The sequence below is a fragment of the Pyrus communis genome, chromosome 14 (genome assembly GCF_963583255.1).
Source record: "Pyrus communis chromosome 14, drPyrComm1.1, whole genome shotgun sequence".
NCBI classification, from domain to species: domain Eukaryota; kingdom Viridiplantae; phylum Streptophyta; class Magnoliopsida; order Rosales; family Rosaceae; genus Pyrus; species Pyrus communis.
The window spans coordinates 6,573,587-6,593,677 of NC_084816.1; the positions used below are offsets into that span (position 1 = coordinate 6,573,587).

The 20,091-nt window shown below is 36.6% G+C and overlaps 3 protein-coding genes across 6 annotated transcripts; 2 read left to right on the forward strand and 1 right to left on the reverse strand.

Annotated features, from left to right (window-relative positions):
- Positions 1-1,383: 1,383 nt before the first annotated feature.
- LOC137715359 (actin-depolymerizing factor 1-like) lies at positions 1,384-4,105 on the reverse strand. The gene is made up of 3 exons (XM_068454655.1): positions 3,935-4,105; positions 1,928-2,193; positions 1,384-1,852 (listed from the first exon to the last, which is right to left on the reverse strand). Exons 1-3 carry the CDS (start codon positions 3,935-3,937, stop codon positions 1,702-1,704), a joined length of 420 nt encoding a protein of 139 aa, XP_068310756.1. The 5' UTR covers positions 3,938-4,105; the 3' UTR covers positions 1,384-1,701.
- A 10,644-nt stretch (positions 4,106-14,749) lies between these two features.
- On the forward strand, positions 14,750-15,815 carry LOC137715160 (histone H2A-like). Its single transcript, XM_068454396.1, has 2 exons — positions 14,750-15,086; positions 15,291-15,815. The coding sequence occupies exons 1-2, from the start codon at positions 14,877-14,879 to the stop codon at positions 15,531-15,533; spliced, it is 453 nt and encodes a 150-aa protein (XP_068310497.1). The 5' UTR covers positions 14,750-14,876; the 3' UTR covers positions 15,534-15,815.
- A 1,772-nt stretch (positions 15,816-17,587) lies between these two features.
- On the forward strand, positions 17,588-20,052 carry LOC137716022 (glycine-rich RNA-binding protein 4, mitochondrial-like). 4 transcript variants are annotated; one of them, XM_068455407.1, is made up of 5 exons: positions 17,588-17,954; positions 18,437-18,505; positions 18,620-18,721; positions 18,854-18,916; positions 19,770-20,052. In XM_068455407.1, exons 1-5 carry the CDS (start codon positions 17,858-17,860, stop codon positions 19,829-19,831), a joined length of 393 nt encoding a protein of 130 aa, XP_068311508.1. In that variant the 5' UTR covers positions 17,588-17,857; the 3' UTR covers positions 19,832-20,052. The 4 variants fall into 4 exon arrangements, with proteins under 4 accessions (XP_068311508.1, XP_068311510.1, XP_068311511.1 ...); XM_068455409.1 differs by having other exon boundaries at positions 18,620-18,726; positions 19,770-20,039; XM_068455410.1 differs by lacking the exon at positions 19,770-20,052 and adding an exon at positions 19,272-19,730 and having other exon boundaries at positions 18,620-18,726.
- Positions 20,053-20,091: the final 39 nt, after the last annotated feature.

Sequence of the window (20,091 nt, forward strand, 5' to 3'; positions counted from 1 at the left end):
CCATCATGCTTTTACCTCCAATCCCAACACAAAACCACCAACTCCACCCTACAATTCAGGCTGCCAATATAGAGAAGAAGGTCATGGAGGTTGCTGAAATAGTATGGACTATCATGTTGCGACCATCACCATCTTCACGCCCTACAAAAAAGAACTAAAAGCTTTACAAGCCAAGGTTCGACACATGAGGAAAAACATGAGCAGAAACAAACTCCATGAAGCCCTATCACTGTTCAATCTATTTATTTTCATATTCGCCTCACCATGAAGTTTTAACAACAATGCCCAAAGTCAAAAGAAAACCTGTTGGATGTGAGTAGTCATTTTGGCACGTGGCAAATGGCACACGTGACATTCTGGCATCTGTAAGAATTTGGAACATTTTTATACATTTTTGTTAGTTTCACTTTTGTTTCTCTTACCATAACAACAAACTATCATATTCATGTTATTCAAAATATATTTTTCCGTGCAAAATCTAAACGTACAGTATACTGATCAGGGGTTTTTGCAAAGTGGGCCAGTTTCAGGAAGCTTCATAGCTCCTCGTTGAAATGACAGTCAATGGTATTCACCCAGATTGTATCACGTATTCAACATTTATCTCTGAGTGTGTAGGAGGGGCAATTTGCTAGAAGCAATCAAGCTGTGGGATGTTATGCTAGATAGAGTTGCGTGATGCCATGATGAGAAGAGGGTTGAAGCCAAATCAAGTTACATATAACACACTCATCCATGGGACTTGCCTTAATAGTTAGGTTCTGTCCATCAAAAACGCGAACTAAGCCCGTATGTAAATTATTGTTGTCATGTTTTACGTACATTTAAATCTCTAACAAGATTTACCAGGAATTGTAGTTGCATCTATTTGATTTGGCCGCACTCGATGTTTGTGTCACATAGATGATCTACGATCCCTTAGATGCGGCTTTTTGTAGAAATGATGCGGTTTTTTGTAGAAATTATGTTGCGTAGGTAGTTAAGAGAAGGTGAACTGAGTCTAAATAAGATGCACTTGCACGTATTTTTCCTTATGTCCGGCAACTTTATAACGTTTTTTTTTTCCTGGTACAACGGCGACTAGCCTAAGAACAGGAACAAACAACTACCCGGGAATAGCCCTGGCCAAACTCAAGGGCATGAGAAGCCACCCGCGAGTTTATAATCTACAATGTATGAGCTCATCATCTGTATGAACCCAACATGCAGGTGGATCTCTCCATAAACAGTGAATGAGTCACAGGTTTTCAGAATATAACCGGCGGCTATGTGCCCAGAGAGCAAGTCATACGTATTAATCCAGCGTCTGAATGACAAGAAACAAAATGGTAAGACAGGCACACAAAAAGAATGACAAAATTACTGATTTCGGAACCAAAAATGACAGCATAACAACTCTTTTCCGCATTCTTAAAAAGAGTACGACGCGTTGAAGTTTAACAGAACAAACCCAGTTTTTCTTCCTTCAGGGGATGATACAACTTAGCTTCTAGATGTAACCATACGGGCACACATTGCATAAGTTCCTTCACCTCGTCTATAACTGAGTCCTGCGGACTCGTTCAAAATGAAGAAAGACTGTAAGGTAAATTCAAACCGAGAATTATAATCTAGTCAAGTTCACAACCCCACAAACTATGAACATTTCACATAAAAGTAAAGCAGAGCTTGAGAAAAACGGGCATAACAAGACCAAGCTTCTTAGTTTGCACGACTTTTGATAACATCGAGACCTATCTCAGTCGGATCAGTAGCCTGCAGCTCGACTTGTATGCCGTCCAATTCTCTCTTGAACCTGTCCTTGGAGCTTGCATAAATCATCTTGTTTCTCACCCTTGCTGTGTCGGGAGACCTATGAATATGGTAAAGAACATAAGCAAAAATGACGGGGAAAAAAGAGAGACGCGTTTTTAGGTTAGAATAGTACCATCCGACAAAGAAAATCCTGCTTTTCTGACAATTCTCTACAGTCACAAAGTCAAAATCATAGACAGCATATCTGCATTCATTATCAGGAAGGTTTGCAGTAAAGTCTTCGTAGCTTTCAGCTGGCTGACCGAGTTTCTCCACAATCACCTCATTTTTCTTCTCGTCAATCTTGAACACTATGAAGCGATATGTTCTCTTAGCCTTCAATTCCAGAAACTTCAGCTTGCAGTCATCATTCACAGCAAATCCGGACGCTGCGTTAGCCTGATCATATGATGAAACAGAAGATACATGTTATTCTTATGCAACTTATTTCCACAAAACCAACACACACTGGTTTTGAAACAATAAACATGTATTCACTCTCCTACTCAGCCAAAAAAAATAAAGCTCAGAAATTCTCAAGATAACAATTAATAATATCTACAATGTTGTGCCAAAGTTATCAAACAACGGAATCAGATATTAAAATGCCACAGTGCCTCTCCTTGAATCTAAGGGCCCGTTTAATAACCAATTTTAGTTCTACAGATAGATAGAGAAGTATGCGGGAGAAAGGAGGATCGAGGGTCAACGTGGGATAGTGGAACAAATGTGAAGGGATGTGTATGTAATGGCACACAATGGAAACTGAAAACAATTTCGAAGTTGTTTTCGCTGTCAAGTTTTGTTTTCATAAAATCTCCTTCTTTTCTCCCCCTCCCATCACCCCTCCCACCACCTTCCTTCATCCTTCACATTCCTCATTTCTCCTGTATAGTCTCCCTCTACCTTACCACAAAAAATGAAAACTAAAAACTAAAAACTAAATGGTTATCGAACGGGCGACAAAGGTTGCAAGTTTTCCGGTCACAAAAGGAAGACAACTTGGATGCAATGATCATTATAAAACATCCGATGGAGATCCTAAGAGACTATTCTAGAGATTTTCCGATCCTTGAGGTTTGGTCAGGCGATTAAAAAAGGCGGACTGATTTTGAAAAGAATTTCAAAGTCTGAAACCTCCTTCCCTCCCATCCTTCCTCCTCTTTTTTCTCTCCCTCTTTCTCTCCCATTCTAGATGTTCTGTCTCACCCAATTTCTTAAAAAGTACTGCGTAATGATACAGGATTCAACTTGAATCTTTCAATTTAAGCCTGTACTATGCAGGTTGGTTAGAGATTAGATATCTAAACTAAACAGGAATCAACCAGCAACCTGAAACCGAGAAACCAAGAACGTGCCAGTTTTAGCATAACAAATGAACAAAAAAGGAATAAGACTACTAGAGGTACTTTTCTTCTTTACTTTAGCTTCAATCGTAGACTACAGTCTCCTTTCTGATGCGTCCAAGATTAAGATCAAATACAATTCAGCATCGCAACATCCGTAAGGAATCAAATTGGACCGCTCCAATTAGTTCTGATCAGTGATCAGCTGGTTGACAATATTCCAATACCGAGCACTTGAATCCCAACTCTCGATCAATTAACAGCTTTCTAATCAGATTTAAATCTCGATGCATCTAAATATTGACACCCACATCAATTGTTAGACTAATGGAATCGGTGCAACGCAACTTGGTTCAAATTTCACAATCAACATGACAGCATTGCCAGTTTGCCACCAACACCAACACAATCAGATTACCAAAATACCAAACATAAAAGAACCCACAAACCCACCACAAAGAACCAAAAATAAAAATAACCAAAACTCAACAAACGAAGAATATATGTGAATGTGATCAAAATTATTTTATGAACCAAAAATCAAAAGAAAATTTTAAAACTTTAAGCAAATATCTTCAGCTACTGTAAATTAAAATGATACAAAAACCCAAATTCAGATCCACAACAAATTACAATCGATTGAAACAAGTGCATCCAAAACCCATCACAGATGATAACCCAGAGAACAAAGATCATAACCCAAAACACATTAAACATTAAAAAAAAAGACAAAAATAAATAAATAAAAACAAAAACAATGGGCAGGGAAAGAGAAGCAGGAGAGAGATGCTGACCATTGCTGTTGCAGAAAGTGAGCTGAGTTGCTCCGACTATGGCAGAAAATGGAGGACTGATTGCTCTCCGGTGTTTGGTGTGTGCTTTGGAGCTGGAGCGCTTTTGCTACGGAGTACGGAGACGGTGGTGGCTGAGGCTTCTCTTTCATCCGCCTCCCACTTCCTCTCTAAATAGTAAATATCATCATGGAGGGCATGTCATGCGTGACAACGGGGAAAAGAAAAAGTAGGTCTGTCCTATCGTGGCTTGACGCGTGTGGGGAAGGGTTGCGAAAAGACTGATAGGCCCTTGGTTTATGCGGAGGGTCTTCCGACTCGCCATCCAGTTGGCAATTCTAGGGGCTTTTTTATTGCCGTACTGAAAGCGAAGTTTATTGAATACGTGTAATGTTATATCGATTAAAATTTTAAATTAAATTGTGTAGTGATTGTTGATGGTTTGATTATTAATTAAGAATCGATTAATGTGCTTATTTTTAGTGACCGATAAATTGGTTTAAAATTTCAGTCTCTTTAACATTATCGTAATTGAATAAATGAGACCGTAGAAAAGAATAAAAATAATTGATAATGTTTTTTATTAGTACCTTACATGTGTGTTTGTTGCGCCGGACTATCTTAGACTAAACTAATTTTAGGGACTAAATTGGACTAACTTGGCTTAGACTAAGTAAGATAAAAATAGCAAAGCATTTGGTGCAGTGTCATGTAAGTTGTGAGTGTCAAAAAACACGTGCTCACTGTTTCTTGACATACAACTAACTTGGTCAATCTGAGTTAATAGTTGAGAAAATTATGGAGCCTTATTTGGTTAGGTTTAGGAGTTCTCATGTAGTGCAATTAATCATGAAAACCTTAATTAGTTGACAAAGAATTTGTTATCATTTAGGACTATAATGAAATCCTAATTGATTTGGAATATCCCTTTAATCAGCGAATAGGCCGGATTAAAGAGATGAGCATCTATATATTAGGAGGTCCCTACACTCACATCCTGTCTCATGCTAAAAACCCTATTTGATAGCAATGACTCTCGGCTGCTTGAGTGTAGAAGACTCCTTTTAAAACCCTAGCAGTCATGGCATCCTCTTCCTCTGCTTTGGAAGATAAGTTTATTTCCCCTAATTGTTTGTTTGGTTTATTGTAATTGTTAATGTTTTATCTGTGATCCTAGTAACTTGTTGTTTTTCAATTACCTCTTACATATGGTATCAGAGCCTCTCAACTCGTCTAGGATTCAGAATTTCGATCACGGTTTGTTTTGAATATAATGGTAACGTTCTAATATCATGCCATCACTTTTTATCCTTTACAATGTGTAAAGCTTCTGCGAATAATATGATTCATTGATTTAATTGCTGATAATTCAATACGTGGATTGATTATCATATTGGCTTTGCAAATAATTATTTATATGTTATTATTATTATTTTTAATCTGACCCATCTGCAGAAATTACTTCTAGTTGTATTATTTTTGTCTACATATAAGTATAATTAATACTAATTTTGCATTGGATTTAAAGTTCGAAGGCTTAACACATATGCATCTAAATAATTTGATTTAACTATTATTATTTTTTAACATGATTAATATCAAGATTGGCTTTGATCCGCTTGGATGACATTTGTGTTGCTCCTGGGCAGTGGTTAGGGTTCCTTGTTTTGAAATCCCATTTTAAATTTATAATTATTTTGCACACTTCTCTCTTCTAGCGCACCGTGTCAATGATCAGGTTTAAAATTTCGGTTGTTTTCGAAGGTTTTTCAATTGCATTTAATTTCGTTTATTCCAGTCTGCTACATATTTTTGAGTTCATGTTTGCTACGTTTGTCCTTTGTGACTTTCATCTTCAAACATAAAATTCCAAAGTTGAGACTCAAGTGCTTTTGGGAAATTTCTCAAATACACACACTAATGACTGGGCGTTTTTGGTTGCCCTTTTTGAATTATGTTCTTATCTCAAAGGGAGATTTTGATACATTATGGACATGCTAAAGGTTATTTTATCATGCTATGTTAGTATGTGATTTTTATAATTAGAAGTTCTCACGTCATTTTGGCATGAAATGAAATTATTGTAAAATTTAAAAAGGAGATTATGCTACTGAAAATTTTCAAATTTCTGCAACATTGTTTGTTTGTGATATTATTTTGGTATACGTATTCAACTCCTAAATTCATGAAATTTGAGGATGATATAGATTGATATATGTAGTTTAAATCTGGAAATTTGCACGACAATTGTCTGCAAAATGAATTATTGGTGAATTTTGTTTTAGTCTCGGGTATGTGGTGCGGAATTTCTACAGTTTCTGCAGCACATTCCATTTCGATTTTATTTTTGGCCCACTTGTAAAATCTCAAAAATTATGAAATTTTGTGATATTTCAGCTTTATGTATCTACTTCGCTTCTGGAAATTTTCATATACATGGAATGGAAAATGAATGTTTAGTCAATTTTTCATCTCAGTTGCACTGCAGATTTTCTGCACTTTCTGCAGCATATCCCATTTTGAAATTGCTTCTCGTATACTTGTCAAACTTCAAAAATTATAAAATTATAGGAAATAGTAGCATTGTATGTCTACTTTATATCTGAAATTTTTTATGCACATTGAATGAAAAAGGAGTATTTTGTCACAGCCTGTCCCAAAGGTGTATATTATTTTATCCTCGAGAGTAACGAAATGACTTAATTGCCCTTGAATGTTGAGATGTGTTGTGTGTGATATGTGTTTGGTTGTGGTCCAATTCCTAACTTTCCTATACTTTTGGAACTACTTAGGACTTAGGTTTTATTTTCTTTTGTTTTTGGTTGGTGACCCACTAGGACCACACGCACACACACCCAAACCTCTCCGTTAACCCTCTCTCTCTCCTTCTCTCGAATTTCATCCGTTGTCCGTACAAGTTGTACGGTCACTCTTCAAACTAGCTTCATTTTACACGGATCGACGTCGAGGAGGTTGCTTTTGTGTTCATTGTGAGCTCAGGAGCTCATTCATACCCTTAGTTCGACATGAGAACTCGTAAAACCAGAGAACCCAGTTTTGGGTTACTGTTCATGTAGTCATGATCGTGGACTTTTCTTCGAGTTTTAAGATTTTAGGGAGTTTTAGGATGTCTTCACGAAGCTAGAGGAAGAAAGTTGGAGTGTTTTGGACGTCGGGAAGCTTAGTTTTGGGGAGTTGTAGTGGTGGCTGGATTATCGTGGGTTTTTCCGATGAGATCCGTTGGATTAAAGTCCTAAAAGTGGTAAGGTTTTGTTCTACTCGTTGTAAGCTTCATTTTGGTACAAATTTTATGGATTTTGGTTAAGAAATGAGAAAGATATGAAGTTTTAAAGTTTTTCCAGAAACCGACAAAAATTCGAGTTTCAGACGGCGGCAACCAACGAGGCTCATCGGAGAAGGAGACAAATATTCCATCAGAGTTGACGGAATATTCTAACGGCGTCAGGTAACGTCGTTAACTTTTGTTAAGGTTTTAATGGAATATTCCTAACTGCCGTTAATTGTTCCGTTAGGGTTAGCCGCGCGTATGGCCGTGCCTTGGCCAGCGCATGGCGGTGCGTGGGTGGTCGGAATTTTTTTCTAAAAATATGGGGATGTTCCTGGTGTTGAGTAGATTACGTTGGTATATTCAAACACCCAATTTGAGCAATGTATGAGAAGTTATTAGCTAGTTTCGTTTATGTGCTTTAAATTAATGTTTATATAATTGTTTCGCATATAGGTGAGACCTATCCTCAGGACGAGCGTAGTCAATTGAGGCTTGGGGGCTACGACCCTTCCACATACCAGTGAGTGGGCTTTTGGTTTTCCTTATATACCTATATACTTGAGATTTTTCTCAGAAAATCAATTTAAATGAAATTGTGTTTGGAAATGCCATGCATATTGATTTATACGTAGATCATTGAATTAATATAGTATGCATAAATGTGATTTGACATTGTGGACGTTTAGGTAAGTACCAGGTGAGTTGTAGATTGTTTATGTATTGAAGATTATGTGAGATGTGTTAAGAGCTCATAAACTTGCACCCCGGTGTTAGTGCTCCCACCCGTGGTTAGGGCACAGTCCTTCACGTGATGTTCACCTCCCGCACCATACGCTCACCTTGGATCCAAGTTAGGTGCACAGTCCTATCGTACAGACCACTATAGGTGGTTCCGACTCGTAGGTGACCCGCAATTATTTGCACAGTCTTCACGTAATCGTAGCACTTGAGCGTATTTATTTACACCTAATCCTGTCGTACAGACCACTTTAGGTGGTTCCGACTCGTGTGCAGGTATATTTGTTGAGATGTGGATTTGAGCCGTACAGGTCACGTTAAGTGACTCCGGCTAGATGGATGAGCTATAGATTCAACCATACAGGTTACGTTAGGTGACTCTGGCTGACATATCAGTTTGCATTGATTTATATCACCTGGTTTACATATTTTTATGCTAAGATATTCGACATGGCATATATGTGGATTTTGCTATTTTGAGCATGATTATGGTATAGATATGTATTCTATTTTCTGGGAAATTATATAGGTTTTACGGCGAGAGATTACTACCTTTGATAATTGAACTGGTTTTGAAAAGCTTTGTTTTTGCCCACTCACACTTTCTGTTTTGCGCCCCTCCAGGTTCTAGTTAGGAGTGCTTTTTGGTGGCTTACAAGGAATCCATGGCAGCTCTGACCGATTATCACCATTGTAGGATTACCTTTGGTGTTATAATTAGTATTCGTCCGGATGGACTGCACTTAGGCTACTTATGCTTTGGTTGTGAATTCACACTTAGTTTCGTCTTGCACTTATTCTTATCTAATGCTCTAGTTAGTTTGGTTTTTATTTATTTGCATTTCTTATATTAATATTGCTTCCACACTGTGCACATGGCTACGTCACCCTCACGTGACGGCCAGTACGCCTTGATTTTGGTCAGGGTGTGTCAGTTTAGTGAATTTTTAATCTCAGGTTTGCATTGCAGATTTTTTGCAGTTTCTGCAGCACATCTCTTTTCGAATTAATTTTTTACTCACTTGTAAAGAAAAATTAAAATCATGAAATTTTGCAAAATGGTACCCATATATGTCTAGTTCACATCTGAAAATTTTCATGACAATGTAACAAGAATTGAATGTTTAGTGAATTTGCAAACTAAGATGGTACATATTGCTGAATATTGGGACTTCAAACAATTGATTTTGTTCTGAAATATTATTTTCACTCATTTTTGCACATCCAATAGTACTGATTATTTGACAAGTTAATTGTACCAATTATCCTTGTTTTATCCAAATTCTCAACAGAAATGAATTCTATTAAGTAATACTTATTAAATTTTGGTTAAGTGTATTGGTTTATTTTGCTTAAACCAATGTTTTGTTTGATCATCAATTCTAATTATGATGATAATTGTCTTTTGAGAGAAAATTGGAAAGTGGCATCAGTTTACTAATTGATCATTTTAGTCCCTATCAAATAACTAGATAACCATGTTTCATCTTTCGAGAGCTCTATTGTTCAATGTCAACAACGACATACTTTTGTGTCTGATTGAATCTTTTGAGAATTATTGAATATCCAACAAAACGGTTATTTAATACTGGTCTAAAGGATTAATTTGAAAAATCAGAATTCTAATTTATATGGTGAATACTTTTGTCCCAATGGGAATTTCAAGAAATCACTCAACTAAACACACTCTTGTTCTACATCTGCTATACTGAGATAGCAGTAGCATGCCTAGCACTTAGTTAGTTTTGATTGCGAGCCTAACATATTTTCATCTGGCCAAAGCTGTTGAAGCTATATGTATTTTGTGTATTTTATGTTTTGGCTAGCTATGCAGGTATTTTGTTTGCATGATTAGTTTCTGCCCAAGGGTGTAACAATCATGCAATTTGCAATTGGTTCGATCCTCCACAACTCGACTACTGCCATGATGAATCTTGCAGAATCGAGAATGAGTAGTTAAATTTGCCAATCTTTTGCCTTAATTTTCTCTGAGTTCTAAATTGGATTAAAATTATTGTTGAAAAATTGATGTTGTTGAGATATGTAAGTGTTTGTTTTAATCGACTTTGTTTTAGAATTAAAACATAAATTTTGAGTTTGGATTCTCTTATTAGGTTTCATTTTAATTCATGACCTAATCTTTAACACATATGTGAGTCTTCTCTCATACACTAAAATAAAATAAATTTTGTAGTGATTGCATAAGTTTTTTGTTTATGGAACTTTTTAATTCTAACCTACTTAAAAAATTAAAAAAAAAATTACGTATTTGATCTTTATTGATTCAACTAGCCTATATTTTGTTATATGAAAACCACTTTCTTTAGTGTTTAAATTTGCAATTTTGAGTGTTTGCCTAAGTGGGAGAACTAATGTATTATGGGCTTCACACTCATCAATTTTGCATGCTTTTAATAGTCATGGTTTTGGTAGATAAAACGTACATTATCATACTTATTTATATTTTATTTTTTATATATGCAACTAATCTTGCAAGAAATTCAAGAAGGGTTAATGAGTATATTCTGCTCAAAAGTGTTTTGCTTATTAATTCTTGTTTGTTGTTCAAGAAATTAGACTTGTGATTTATATGTTATTGATGGATAATTAATCTGCTCAAAAGTGTTTTCTTATTTAGTCAAACTATAAATTAGTGACCGATTAAACATGGAATTGACAAGATTGTATATACTTCATCTGCTCAAAAGTGTTGAAACTATTTGCCCTTGTATTTTATGTTTTAGCTGTGAAAACCTAATATAATCAGATTTTGTCCAAAGATGATTTTGGAATTATATGTTTTTGTTGCAATCAGAAAACATTTCGTTAAAGTTTTATGTTTCTGTCAAATTTTAGATAAATAAAACTGACCACATGATTTTATATATCTTTTTAGCCACTCACTTCCTTGCAATATCTGACATAGAGATATAGTTAGAAAAATTAGTAGTTGATGTTGAATTCTCAATACTTTTAAATCCTTGATTAATGCTTGATCAGTGGGAGCTTTTAAGAGATGTGTGCGTTTACGAGATTTTTTACTCTTTTAATCGGTGGGAGTTTAAAATTACTTTTGTATTATTAAATTGCAGTGTTAGTGGAAAATGGTTTAATAGTAAAATTTTATTCATAAATGTTGGTAAAAGAGTAATTTTGTAACACTATATTGTATTTGCATCTTCTCTTATTTTTTATGTTTTAATTGACAGAAAATATGAGCCATGCTTACATAAGGCTCAGTTCAGGAGTTGATCTTCTGTTTATCAACCTAAATTTAACGAATGATGTCAAGTAACATTGTGCTCGTAATTTGATATTCGTGGTAATAGAGTAAACATGCAGAAGCAATTACATGTTATTTTCTACAATCCAATATTTAAACTACTAGTGACAAGTTGTTAAAGGTATAGTTGCAAATTTTGTGGGATTCAATGATCACCTACCACTTAGCCAAATAAGGATCTTGTTCTTGGACACTCAAGTGGGAGAATGTAAGTTGTGAGTGTCAAAGAACATGTGCTCACTATTTCTTGACATACAGGTAACTTGGTCAATCCGAGTTAATAGTTGAGAAAATTATGAAGCCTTATTTGGTTAGGTTTAGGAGTCCTTATTTAGTGCAATTAATCATGAAAACCTTAATTAGTTGACAAATAATTCGTTATCATTTAGCACTATAATAAAATACTAATTGATTTGGAATATTCCTTTAATCAGTTAATAGGTTGGATTAAAGGAATGAGCATCTATATATTAGGAGGTCCTTGCACTCACAGTTATTATCTTATCTCGTGCTAAAAATCATATTTGATAGCAAAGACTCTTGGCTGCTTGAGTATAAAAGACTTCTTTTTAAACCCTAGCAGTCATGGGGTCTTCTTCCTCTGCGTTGGAAGATAGGTTTATTTCCCTTAATTGTTTGATTGGTTTATTGTAATTATTTATGTTTTATCTGTGATCCTAGTAACTTATTGTTTTTCAATTACCTCTTACATGTCATACTAGCCGAGGAGTAAAATAATCAAAAAATAGTTGTACCATATTTCAATAGTTTTGCTTAAAAAAGAATTAAAACTAAAAACAAAAAACCTCACATCACCATATTTTACTTTCTATCTCCCCTAAAAAATGATCATTTTCATATAGAATGGATCATCGCCAGAGCTTCTTTGTGAAGATTCTGAATATTCTTAAATTATTCGTTCATTGTATATCATACGGTTAGAAATCATTATAAATTTTTTTTATTAATTTAAAATTAAAAATAAATAGTACCTGACGAAAAATAACGCACGATGCATGCATGATTAATTAGAGAAGAAGCGGAAGGCAAATGCGGCAGCGGCGGAGAGAGCAACAGAGGTGGTGAGGAGGAGATAGATGAATATAACAGTGGTGGTGGGTTTGTGAGAAGGGGAAGACAATGGGATCGGAGAGGCGGACGATTCGGTGTTGAAAGAGAGCAGCGCCGCAGATTGGTCCGGCGAGTCTTCGTCGTGGGTGGGGATCAGAGTGGCTTTTGTGGGCGGTAAATCCGAACTCATCTGAAGAAACCAGGTGGTTGATTCTGGTTTTTTCTTCAATCGGTTGGAGAACTGAAGAATTTGGGATGTTGGTATTTGAGGTGAGGCGTTTAGAGAGAGAAAGTGGGGGGGGTTTGGAGTGAGAAGCAAGGATTAAAGGTTGAGTCTTGGAGCTACAGACGTTGGTTTGGTGGAGGTTAGCTTTCACAGCTTTTGGAGAAGAATACTTGTTAATGGTTGTTGGTGACAAAGTGCGGGTTGCTGTTGTCCATGGCGGTTTTGGCTGTGCTGGGGGATCAGTTCTCGAAGACGACCATCAATCACATTGAGAAAGGTTCGGCTTTGCTTTGGGTGCATTTCGTTTTCGTGGTTGTTGTTCTTGTTCTTGTTCCTGTGCATTTTGGTATTTCTGCTATTGAGGGTTTGAATAGCTTGGATGGCCTCCATGAAGAGGAGTGGATCGGGTGGAGGGGATGGAGGGGTGGATGGGTGGAGCCGTGGAGGGGGTTCCAGCGGGGAAGACGAAGGGGGAAGGAAAAAAGGGGGTTCTGGTTTTTTTATGTTTTTTTTTTTTGGAAGCTTTTAGATCAAGGTCCAAAAGCGTAGGATATTTTTAGTAGTGAATCAAGTTATCTAATTATATATTTTTATTTCTTTTATGCTTATTTTATATTTTTTAAAAATATTAAAAATCAATTAAAATCTTTTAATATTATGCATTTTTCAACTCCAAAAAATATATATTTAATATCTTATAACAAAAAAGCTAATATACTAATATAAATTTATCTGCAAAACATTATAGCTTACGATAATTTTTGTACCATAAGATTTTTTTAGATAGATTACGATAAGATTTTTTTACCAATTTCATCATGCGACATGTTCTTAATTATTTAGAATCGTTGAAAATATCAAAATGTGGTGTAAAGTGGGAGAAAATGACAAGGTAAATGTGTCGGTAACGCGCCTGATGTAAATTTTTTTTTATAACGTGGTTGATGTCAACCTTGCATCACAAAGCCCTCAGAAACTCAGGCATTGGACTCTCGCTTGCCCTCTCCCACGGGCTCCCCTCTAGCCCAATTGCCCAAATGGGATGGAGTTAGCTGGGGAGGCAATTGGATTGGATTTGCTCCCTATCCACCGGGGCATTCACCGCGCTAGAAGTGCTCTTACTAACTTTGAAGGAATCAAGAGAGTGGTTGAGCCCACACGAAATAAGGAATTCAATTTCTAAAAGTGGAGGAATTGGACTCACTATATTGATGAGGTATTTGAAGTCCATGAGGATGCGGGAATCGGGAATGCAAGTCTTCTTCCTATTATGCCCTCTTATTATTTTCAAAATTTCAATCTGCCATTCAACGCAAAACTCTAGCTGTTTGATGGCGTTGTGTTTTCCCTTCTCTGCTGCTAGAAGCCATTTCCTTCTATTTTTCTTCCTTTTTTTTCTTGATACAAACCAAAGGGCTAGCTGTTTGATATATATGCACACACACACAATACATATAATCAAGAAGAGTGCTGAGGAGGTGGATTAGGGCATGTTAAAATAACTCATTAAAATGTTATTAAAAAAAATATAGATGAAATAAAACAAAAAAGAACAAGGGCATTTTATTAATCGTATTGATTTCTAATCCGATTTAGGTGAATTTGTAAACAACTTTAATAAACTCAGTTTTACTCCTACTTCGATTCTAGAACATTTAAGTAAACAATTTCAACAAGAATCTAATTATGACTCTTTCTTAATTTGATTTCTCTTATTTTGATTACGGTTACGTAAATAAACCACAAGTATTTATATTTACCAGTACTTGGAGAATGAAAATACATATGGACCCACCTAAAATGAAGAATCATACTTCTTAAACTTCTAGAATTGGATTCTTGAGATTGATGTGGTATTTGAATTCAGTCTAATCGTACTCATCCTTCGCCGTCAAACCACTAACACCAATTTATACCTAAAAATTTGTTTAGCAACCTCCAAAACAAATTTCACATTCTCCAAATTTTGAAATTACCATAGCTCACCAAAATTGCAGCGGGAAATTGAAAAAAAATAAGAAAACAAAAACCAAAACAAAAACCTTGCTCTCCATTGGTCAATCACTTACCACGCGGATAGCTACCCTGGCGTCCACTACCGTCGATAAGACCCCCATCTGACGGTCCCCATCCTTTAACCAGTTTCTCAAGCCTTCGACGCCCCCTGGAACAATATGATCCACAATATATCCCTCTCTATAAAGCACATCCTCTAACTGATTCCCAAATCCACTGTCTGAACATTTGCAATTCTTTCTCTCCGTTTCCGATTTGGGTTTTTGAGTCAGAAGGGTGTCTCAGGTTCTCAGTGAATTTTAGTGCGGTTAGGGTTTGAGATATGGAGACTGGTGGTAAGTTGAAGAAAGGTGCCGGAGGAAGGAAAGGCGGCGGTCCGAAGAAGAAGGCGGTGACGCGGTCCGTCAGGGCCGGCCTCCAGTTCCCAGTCGGAAGAATCGGCCGCTACTTGAAGAAGGGACGTTATGCTCAAAGAGTCGGGTCTGGAGCTCCGGTTTACTTAGCCGCTGTGCTCGAGTACCTCGCAGCTGAAGTAAGTCTCTCTCTCTCTATAACCTCTTTTCTCTCTCTCTAAATTCATGTGGGTTTGATCTTGTTTTGGTAGCTAAGGTTTGAGCTTTGAGTATCTGGGTTGTGTTTAATTTTTGTGGTTTAGGGTTTATGTTAGATTTCTGCCCGAAATTTCTGTTTGGTTGCTGAGAAAATTTCTGATGTGGGTTTCTTGGTTTTTATCCAGGTCCTGGAGTTGGCTGGAAATGCAGCTCGGGACAACAAGAAGAACAGGATTATCCCAAGGCATCTGCTACTGGCTGTGAGGAACGATGAGGAGCTTGGAAAATTGCTTGCTGGTGTGACCATTGCTCACGGCGGTGTGCTTCCAAACATCAACCCGGTCCTCCTGCCCAAGAAATCAGAGAAAGCCGCCGGAAAGGAGCCGAAATCTCCAACCAAGGCAACCAAGTCTCCCAAGAAGGCTTAGGTTCTCTCAGTGAATCAATCTCAGCAAATGTTTAATCAAATCCCCACATGTTTAGATTTAGTTTGTGACCCCTCCCCATTTGTATGTAGTCTGTATGCAGCAGATCTTTGTCTTTCGTTGGTTGTAGGAAAAAAGAAAAATCGAGACTTGAACCTCCATTGAATTTGAAAGCAGTTGTAACCCTTCAAAATCTTGTGTGATCATGTTCATGTTTTAGGAGCTTTGATTTTCATGGAATTCCATTTATGAAATTGAAACCTCTTGTTTCTTTTGTTGCCTCAAGTGGTAGTTTGTTCGATGAGATTTGAGGGTTTGGTAATGATGCCTCTTGATGTGATGTTATTTGTCAATTGATTGCTTTGTGAATTGTTTGAAGAAAAGGGACCTCTTTTTCGTTTTTATCAAGCGTAATCTGCACCCTTTATCCAATATTCCTTTTGCCTTTTATACCACCTTTCTTTACTGTACTAGTTTGGTGTTTACGATTGGATTGAATAACTTAATACAGTTATAGATATGTTAAGGGAAGAAATGGAAGGATCTTTATTCTTTCTTCTTAAATCTTGGATTTAAGGTAGTTAAATTTCTCACGAAGGAAACTTATTCCATTCAATTCTTTTGAAAATGATGATTAAGGGCTTGTTTGGTATGCAGGATAGGATTGGAACTGACAATTCCCTTATTTGAAGGCATATTGATGGTGGTAGAAAATGATTTTTGGTTGGAGGGGATGAGAAGAGGAATAGATACGAAGAAAATTCATCCCTTCTAATTCTATCATTTTGGAGAGGATTTGAATGCATAAGTTTTTTTCATGAGTAATTCATCTTCTAACCTCTTATTGATTATAAGTTTTTCATTTCTCACCTTAAAATACCATGAAATTATGAGTTATCCATTCCAATTCAATCCTACATACCAAACGAGCCATAACTTCTTTCATGTCCTCTAATCCCTTCAAAATGAAAGTCATTTATCTTGAATTTGATGAGTTCAATCCAATGAAATCTATGGAGCAGACGAGACCTCAGACCTTGGTGTTTTTAGGCAGAATTGCGCATTGGAAATTGGCATTTGATGTGTAGAGTTGAGAAAGGAGAAAGGAGAGTAGAAATTGGAAGTGGGAAACCCTCTTGTTGATGCGAGTAGTCGAATCATTTAATCCTATGTGTTCACCTTCTGCAGTCTGCACTACATGTGTGATTGATTTGGATTTGGCTATGTTCTGACAGTTCTGTATCCCTTTTATCTTTTGGGGTCTGAAAGAAAAATACTAGTAGATCAATAATTAGACAGTAATGATTACGTGTTCTGATATTTATTGCGTAAAAATTATAGTTACCATTAAAATTACTACTTTGTTTTCGGAAATAATCACGTCAAAATAATTTGGTGAAGCTCTTTTTCTCTTAGTTGTGTTCAATGCAGGAACATTATTGCATAAGAACAAATATCGTTGAATGGTTTGGTGTTCATCGATCTATAGGTAAACCCTAGGAGTCTATGACCCTCTTCTTGAGACGACACTTTTGTCACATTATTTATCCTGTACGTGAGTGATTTGTAGTCACTTAATAATGTAATATATGGATTCAAATTTATGAAAGCTATGAAGCACGAAAACGGATGCGGTAATGGGAGCCTGAAAAATAAAAAATGATGTGATATTCACACATCATTTTTTACTTCTCAAACATTCTTCTAATTTTCGACAGTTGGATCAGATGAATTAAAAAAGATCAACTGACAGAAATTAACAAAATGTGTGTGAGAAGTAAAAATAAGTATGTGGATAGCACATCCCAATCAAAAAATGGGTATTCGGAAGCAACTGGGATTCACCAATTAAAAGGATTTAAATAAAGAAGTTTTAACGAAAAGACTGCGGTACTGTTCAATTTAACGAAAAACCACATTTTTACACTAAAAAATGAAACATTGTACTATTCACTTTACCATTTATTTTACCATTATCGTTAAAACTTAAAGTTTTCTATCAATTTTCATTACTTTTCGTGACCCCGTCTCACTTCAAAATTTATGTGCAGGACAAAAACAGTGTCGTTTTGTGCGTCAGGGTAGAGACTGCACTTCTATCTTCTTTCCGCAGCTTCTTTACAAGGCGTAACCACCGAGCGACAGCCGTTCACACAGCCGCTACCAACCGAACCCAGGCGAATCCGCTCCCGGGGCACCAAACGGCACCACTTCAAAGAATCCGTGCTCATTTTACTTTCACCCAAGCCGGAGGAGCAACGAGCTTCAGCTCATGACGGCGTTTGCGGCCATATTCCTCCCAATAGACCGGCGCACGTTGAGGTGAAATGAGAGGCGCAAATGGCGTAGTTGGTATTCTGCGCACGTCTGTCCTGGCCAGGATTTTATTGACTCGCCACTCTTGCTCCAAATTGTTCGTTGCAGGTCTGCCAAAACTTGTCCCTTTTGCTTTGATTTGTTACTTTTAGAATTTTATTTTTCGATATTCTCCTCGGTCGATTTTGTTCTAAGTTATAATTCTTTGGTCGAAATCTTATTGCCAGCTGAAATATTGTTATGCATCAAATAGCCAAACTCGAATCCCGTTCCGCTGTAGATTAGAGTAGTTTAGAATATCGCGTTTAAGTTCTACTGCTTTTGGTATTGTAAATATCATGGGTTTGGAGACGTGGGTTTTGCCAATTGGAAAGGGCAGTTTACCCGGCCTTTCACACGCAAGTTCGAATCCCCTTCACCATAAATTAGAGCAGTTTAGAATATCGTCTTAGATTTAAATTGGTGATAAAAGATATAACAACTAAATTTTGGATTTTAAATTTGTATGAGCCACCGAAGTAGGGGAAACAAGTTCCGACGGCTTTTGATATAGTAATTATACTGCAGCCTAAGCTGTCTGTAATATGCAGGGCTTTCCTGGGATACAAATGAACCTGTTCTTAAGGAAGCTTTTGGAAAACATGGTGAAATAATTGAAGGTAGTGTTAAACTCTTTGAGGTTGGCAATAATTTCGTAGGTCTTGATTTTTTCTTGTAGATGATGCAAGGATACCAATTATTTACTTGAGAATTTATGTCAATGTGTTAAACAGTTAAAGTTATATGTGATCATGTGAGTGGGAAATCGAGGGGGTATGGATTTGTGAAATTTACCTCTGAAGGTGAAGCAACCATTGCTCTCAAGGAGATGGATGGTCAGGTTGTTTTTTCCATCATGAATAATTTCTTTGTAATTTGCATGTGTCGAAAACTTGAAATCACACCCTACTAGCTACGTTATTAGGAACACAAAGTAATCATTGCTCCATGTTTGTGTTACTTTTCAGGTTCTGGATGGCAGACAAATCCGATTGCAATTTGCACACAAGGAGTAGTGACATTGATCTCAGGTAAAATTTACTTAGTAGATAAAAGCTTTGTACGATTTAAGTGTTTGGTCACACTACTCTGTGCTTTGGTTCTTTCTGTGGAGTTTACTACTCAAGTTCTGTACCATATAATTTTCGTTGGCTGGAATTCCTTTTACAGTTGGCTCTGTATTCATTCTTTACCAGTTGCTCCCATATGCTAGTCATGCCTTTATTAACCAATATCCAATTTTTCATGTTGCATAAACCAGGAAAATTTAACATTTTGGGAAGCGTTTTGGGTTAGAAAAATGATTTACCTACAAAATTTCTTGCTTCTCATCGAATGATAAAGCAGGTTGTAGGCTGATTTTGGCTTTTCATATTTCTATCTCAGAAATTGCCTCTATTGACCATCAACTGATGCTGTTAGAATGAAAACTGGTGGCAGGATTTAGCTTACAATTGTCCAATTGATAATGTATAGCGTAAAGTTGTTTAATTTGATTACAAAACATGCATGTTCTAAGGGACTACGGATGGTGGTAGGGAGCATAGCGTTAACTTGCTCCCATTTGCTCCCAGGACATATTTGTCTTGAACATAATAGGTGAGAACTACGGAGATTCGCACACTATCTCAAAGTCGCATCTCCAAGGTTCCATTTGTTTTAGTGCAGGGTGGTTGTTCTTAGAAGTTTTTAGTGTTTCCAGTGTACCGTACTGTCGAAACTTTTGCATGATATAAGGTATTAGCTATGATCCTATCTCCGCGAGATTTTATTTTAGAATGTAATCCAGAAAGCTGGTCTTTTGTTTGTTTCGGCGCCTGTATAATTTAATTTGGGATGCTTCCTCTAAATGGTAATATCATGTCTTGTCGCGCGTTTGAACAGGTACAGTGGATTGGAGGGGGCATGCTGTGGTAGGTGGTGGTAACGAGCAAGTCCAAATTTAAGTTGCTCACACATTGTTGTCGTCCATTGACAATTCTGTAAAATTCTGAGTGAATTTTTTCCAGTTAGTGTCGTCATCTATGAAATCAAGATATTTGAAGAGATTTGATCAAATGTTACGGTGAAACAGTCTCCCGTAACATAAAGAGACATTACATCAAGTTTATATCCCCTCACGGCGGTTAATTGAAATGTTTGTGAGATTTTGGAGTGAGAATATGGAAATGTTTGTGTTGTTTGTGAGATTTTGAGGAAACTAAAC

Excerpts from the sequence above, each read along its gene's own strand:
- LOC137715359 (XM_068454655.1), bottom strand. Across the intron at positions 1,853-1,927 it reads AGGATTTTCTTTGTCGGATG|GTCTCCCGACACAGCAAGGG; the intron begins GTACTATTCTAA and ends CCATATTCATAG.
- LOC137715160 (XM_068454396.1), top strand. The coding sequence starts at position 14,877 with ATGGAGACTGGTGGTAAGTTGAAGAAAGGTGCCGGAGGAAGGAAAGGC. Across the intron at positions 15,087-15,290 it reads TCGAGTACCTCGCAGCTGAA|GTCCTGGAGTTGGCTGGAAA; the intron begins GTAAGTCTCTCT and ends GTTTTTATCCAG.
- LOC137716022 (XM_068455407.1), top strand. The coding sequence starts at position 17,858 with ATGAGAGGCGCAAATGGCGTAGTTGGTATTCTGCGCACGTCTGTCCTG. Across the intron at positions 18,506-18,619 it reads ACATGGTGAAATAATTGAAG|TTAAAGTTATATGTGATCAT; the intron begins GTAGTGTTAAAC and ends TGTGTTAAACAG. Across the intron at positions 18,722-18,853 it reads TGCTCTCAAGGAGATGGATG|GTTCTGGATGGCAGACAAAT; the intron begins GTCAGGTTGTTT and ends GTTACTTTTCAG.